This window comes from Pieris brassicae, chromosome 9 (assembly GCF_905147105.1).
Source record: "Pieris brassicae chromosome 9, ilPieBrab1.1, whole genome shotgun sequence".
Lineage (NCBI taxonomy): Eukaryota > Metazoa > Arthropoda > Insecta > Lepidoptera > Pieridae > Pieris > Pieris brassicae.
The window spans coordinates 18,246,105-18,250,658 of record NC_059673.1 but is presented as its reverse complement, the minus strand read 5'-3'; the positions used below and the strand labels follow the sequence as shown (position 1 = coordinate 18,250,658).

At 34.9% G+C, this 4,554-nt stretch overlaps 1 protein-coding gene across 1 annotated transcript; it reads right to left on the bottom strand.

Annotated features, from left to right (window-relative positions):
* Window positions 1-1,305: 1,305 nt before the first annotated feature.
* LOC123714625 (protein amnionless) lies at window positions 1,306-4,164 on the bottom strand. Its single transcript, XM_045668978.1, has one exon. The coding sequence runs from the start codon at window positions 4,139-4,141 to the stop codon at window positions 2,888-2,890; it is 1,254 nt and encodes a 417-aa protein (XP_045524934.1). The 5' UTR covers window positions 4,142-4,164; the 3' UTR covers window positions 1,306-2,887.
* Window positions 4,165-4,554: the final 390 nt, after the last annotated feature.

Here is a 4,554-nt window from a genome sequence, read left to right as displayed (position 1 = left end):
GGTCCTAAATTAAATAATCATTTTATTCATTTGATTAATATTACATTTTGGAGTATATGTATGTAATTATGAAACATATTAAGACCTCAACCCTGAAGGAGTTTCTAATTATCAATATTCGTATAATTATAAATTTGATAGCAATTTTGAGAAAATATATAATCTAATCTAGTATAATCTATGGCCGATTTATAGGCTCTAAGATTCAAACTATCCAGATAATCTCACAAAACCCATAAAAAATACTAACTACTTATTTGGACTCTGAGTTTTTAAGAACGCTAGAATTATAGAACGCTGATAACACCTCTCAGCCTCAGTGCTAAATACAGAGTGTCTTATTCACACACAAATACTCATACTTAAGATTTTATACGACTTTTGTTTTTTATCTAACATTAAGACTAACTTTTCTTAAGAACATTGTTTTAAACATGAACCATATAAAAAATCAATGGCGCTACAACCTTTTTAGGTCTGGGCCTCAGATTCTGTATCAGTTTCATGATCATTTGTTAAACGAATAGGCAAGTAGGTGATCAGCCTTCTGTGCCTGATGCACGCCGTCGACTTTTTGGGTCTAAGGCCAGCGGGTTTCCTCACGATGTTTTCCATCACCGTTCGAACTAATGTTGAATGTGCACATAGAAAGAGAATCCATTGTTGCACAGCTGGGGATCGAACCTAAGACCTCAAGGAGAGAGTTGCACGCTGAGGCCACTAGGCTCCCTGTCCGCCCCCCCCCCCCCCTAGGACAGTTGCTCCCTGGTCTTGGTACTAGCGTTAGATGGATTTTGTCACAACCATATTCCTGTCATGTATAAACTTTTTTCTTTAACACTTAACCTTATCCTTATATATCTTAGTACTACAAAATTGACAGTAGTCATTATCCTTTGAATCTCTTTCATAATATAATATCTGTCGTTTAGCCCTGACCACCAGCGTTTCAATATAACATTTAGAATTTGTAAATTACTCACGAAACAATAGCAACTAAGCCAAACTACGAGACATGTTCTTTTAGTTGTCATCGTGAACCGTTTGACATTCTTGCTCGCGTATCGCGGTGTCGACATAAATCAACGGCCGAAACAATGGCAGTGACAATTACTGTTCGTGAGTATACGCTTTGTTCAAGCTTTACACACCATTCGACAGGATATGTTGCACTCAAAGCTTTTATGCTATTTCAACCACGCCAACTATTGTTATGTGTACAAACAATTTTTTTTAGTATAAAACACATTTTATCAAAAAAAAATCTAAGAAATCATTGTAGTAGGTTTTAAAATCTTTCATTAATTGTGATTTGTCCTATTATGGAGTTCACATTACGGAGAATTTTCACCTTTCACGAAAAGCACGTTATTGCAATTCTCCGATATAGTATTATTTCGATACAGTCAATACAGAATAAAACAATGACGAGAAAATAGACATACCGTGTCAAATCTAAACTCTACTGGTAATCGTAGGAGGTGTGGTGGTAAGAGAAGTCTAGGACCGCTAATTTCCTTAAGTTGGTGAGACGAAATGACCCTGTGGCAAGCTGAGGATATAATTGCATGGAGGCAGTACGTCCACGTATCGGTTTGGGCTTTTCAGGACAGGCACAACCTTCAGCAACGAAACTACGAACTAGAATAAGAATCTATCGGCTAATCAATTTTAAAAAAGCAAGTTACCTGATACTTAATCCGCTATTTTTCTGTTTATCTTTTGCCCTAATTGCCATGTAGTTGAGAAAAGATAGCTTGTAACATATACTGTAGATATAGTTTATTTTCCTTATATATGATGTGGTTAACTTTAATAAATAATGCATGTTTAAGTTTTCTTGCCGTTTCTGTTTAATTCATTTATTATAATGCAATTCTAGTCAAATACACCGTTAGTACCGATTGATGTTTTTATAGTTTACATAATATAGAAAAATCCATTGGTGAAAAATCAGGGTTCGGACGTATTCGGTCAGGTTTAAAATTTTAGTGTTATGTAAAGATTTGAAACCTTTATAATTATAATAAAATAAACAATTCTATCACACCATGTCGCACCGGTTTTTGTCGTAGTGACAATAACAAAAGATGATTAACGAGGCTCATGACAGTGAGTCTTTTGAGTTGTTTTCAAGAAACCCAATACTATTGATTGAGTTCAAATTCAAAGGCCTCACTCGCGAATGATTCTGAACACTCGGCGAGTGTCGAGTTACTTCTTATTCCAACGATATTATTTTCACTTTGTAAAGGCTTGATGTTTATTGCTTTTAATATAGCTTTGCTTACCACAAGGAACAAATCATTCAAATAACAACGCCTGTCCTGTACATGCGTTTACATTTTACTTGACTTAGGATTAATTGATATTTAGGTTATAAATATATTCATGTCCCTGGCTTAGTCTGCGCACTAGTAGAATGTTGTGATTCTTCTTTCAAGAGCCTTAAAAATCTTTGTTGTAATTTTTTTTTGTTTTGTAAATGTGTTTAAATTTTCCTATAATTCTTGTTGTTATTTTTAGTTGTATTAATAATACCTGAATAAAAAATGTATACGTGAAACCATTTAAGGAGACTCCTAGAATTATAACTTGTATATATTTTTTATATCATTGCTGGCCTAGTGGCTTTAGCATGCGACACTCATCCTTGAGGTCGTAGGTTCGATCCCAGACTGTGCACCAATGGACTTTCTTTCTATGTGCGCATTTAACATTCGCTCGAACGGTGAACGAAAACATCAACAAACGTTGTGTTTGTAACCTTATCACCTACTTGCCTTATATCTATTTTTTTACATATCTTGTATCTGTAATGTGTCTGTCATGTTTCTTAATTGATAAACACATTTAAGTTTAAACTTACTTTTTATTGTATGCAAGTTTACTGATCGTCACTTGTTTCAGCAACGACTACGCGTTCTCTCTTAGAGTTATACATTGGGTTTCTGAACGCTGTACTGATTCCCGAACGGGTTGTCATTACAGAGTCTCTTCTAGTCAATGATACAACGCTATCAGTCCTTCCATATCGGGACAGCAGAGGTCCACCTAATACTGGAATTCTCACTTCAGGGAACTTATAATAGTAAAGATAAATTGCGCCGAAGATCATCACGACGGTGAAGAACATAGATATAAATATCTTTCCACTCATACCATATTTTGTTAAAGGAGTACCACTAATAACAGCCTCCTTAATGCCTTGTACCCAATGTTTCTCCATACGTCGATCAATATCATTAACCACTAGTGCACTGGTTTCGGAGTATTCTCCTTTATTTGTCACTACCAGCTGAATTTTTTCTCCAATCTTTCCAATATGATAATCCAAATCATCCTTACCATAGCTTTCGACAACATTATCGACAAGTTCACGAAAAGTCATAATATCAAAACTCTGATCGACTTTAAAATTGATAACTCCACCACATATCTTACAGCAATGTCCTAAGGGTTCAATTGGATCGACACATGTGGGTACATGACAAAATTTTGCAGCACAATCTATTGTCAGATAGTTTTCCTGGCATGGGCAGCCACTGCGAGACTGGCACTGCTTATACTTGACAATAACTCCAGTTTCTTGTTCTTGATTCATAATAAACTTTTCAGAACCTGACACGAAATCAGCAAATGAGGTTGAATCAAATGTTTCACCGCCAATCCGAATACTTCTCACCACTTGATTTATTTCTGGTAGAGATACCGTAAAAACCGAATTTTCGGGAAACTCGACAACATCATCAAAACAGGGAATTCTTTCTGCATCTGGTGTGGCTTTATTGAACATCGGAGAGCTCCATACGTCAGGTTGAGCCCACGACGAAACGGACTTTTCTAAGAAATAAACATTTCCAGAATTCGTACAGTTATCATCCGTTGCTCCCAGTTCTATTGATCCATCTGACAAAACAAACTCTCCATCTAATGGCAAGACTAAACTATCAACTGCTATTTCAGAGTTTATGTTTATAAAGCCATTAAGAACGTCAGGAAATATAACACTTTGTTTTGAACAGGGAATTTTTCCATCTTTGAAATTGAGCGGCAAATTGAAATTTGTGTTCGGGATCCATTTAACATTGGCCGTTAATGAGACAGATATTAAACAGAAAAATGCAATAAGCGTATGCATAGCAAGTGTTTTAATTCAATGAATGCAATGTAACGAATGGTAATTGGTGGACAGATTGTAATTTGATACTTAATGATGTCTGGTCGTTTATCACAGCGCTGTTTTAACGTTGATGACACATATTATAAAGTGGGTGGATGTCAAATCAATTCAACCTCTAATGACAATGATGTATTATAATAGGTTGATTAAAGTCAGACGTCTAAATCGAGATACTTAAGTCTAGATTTGTTTTATTACATACTATATTGAAGAAATAAAAAATAAAAACGTTTTTATATATTTTAAGTCAGTGTTATAAAGACCTAATATAAGATTCGGGACGGTTTAATTAAAAAATACACGTGTATAATAAATAAATATATATAAGAATAAAATATATATAACATAGTACATATATTACAGATGAGCTG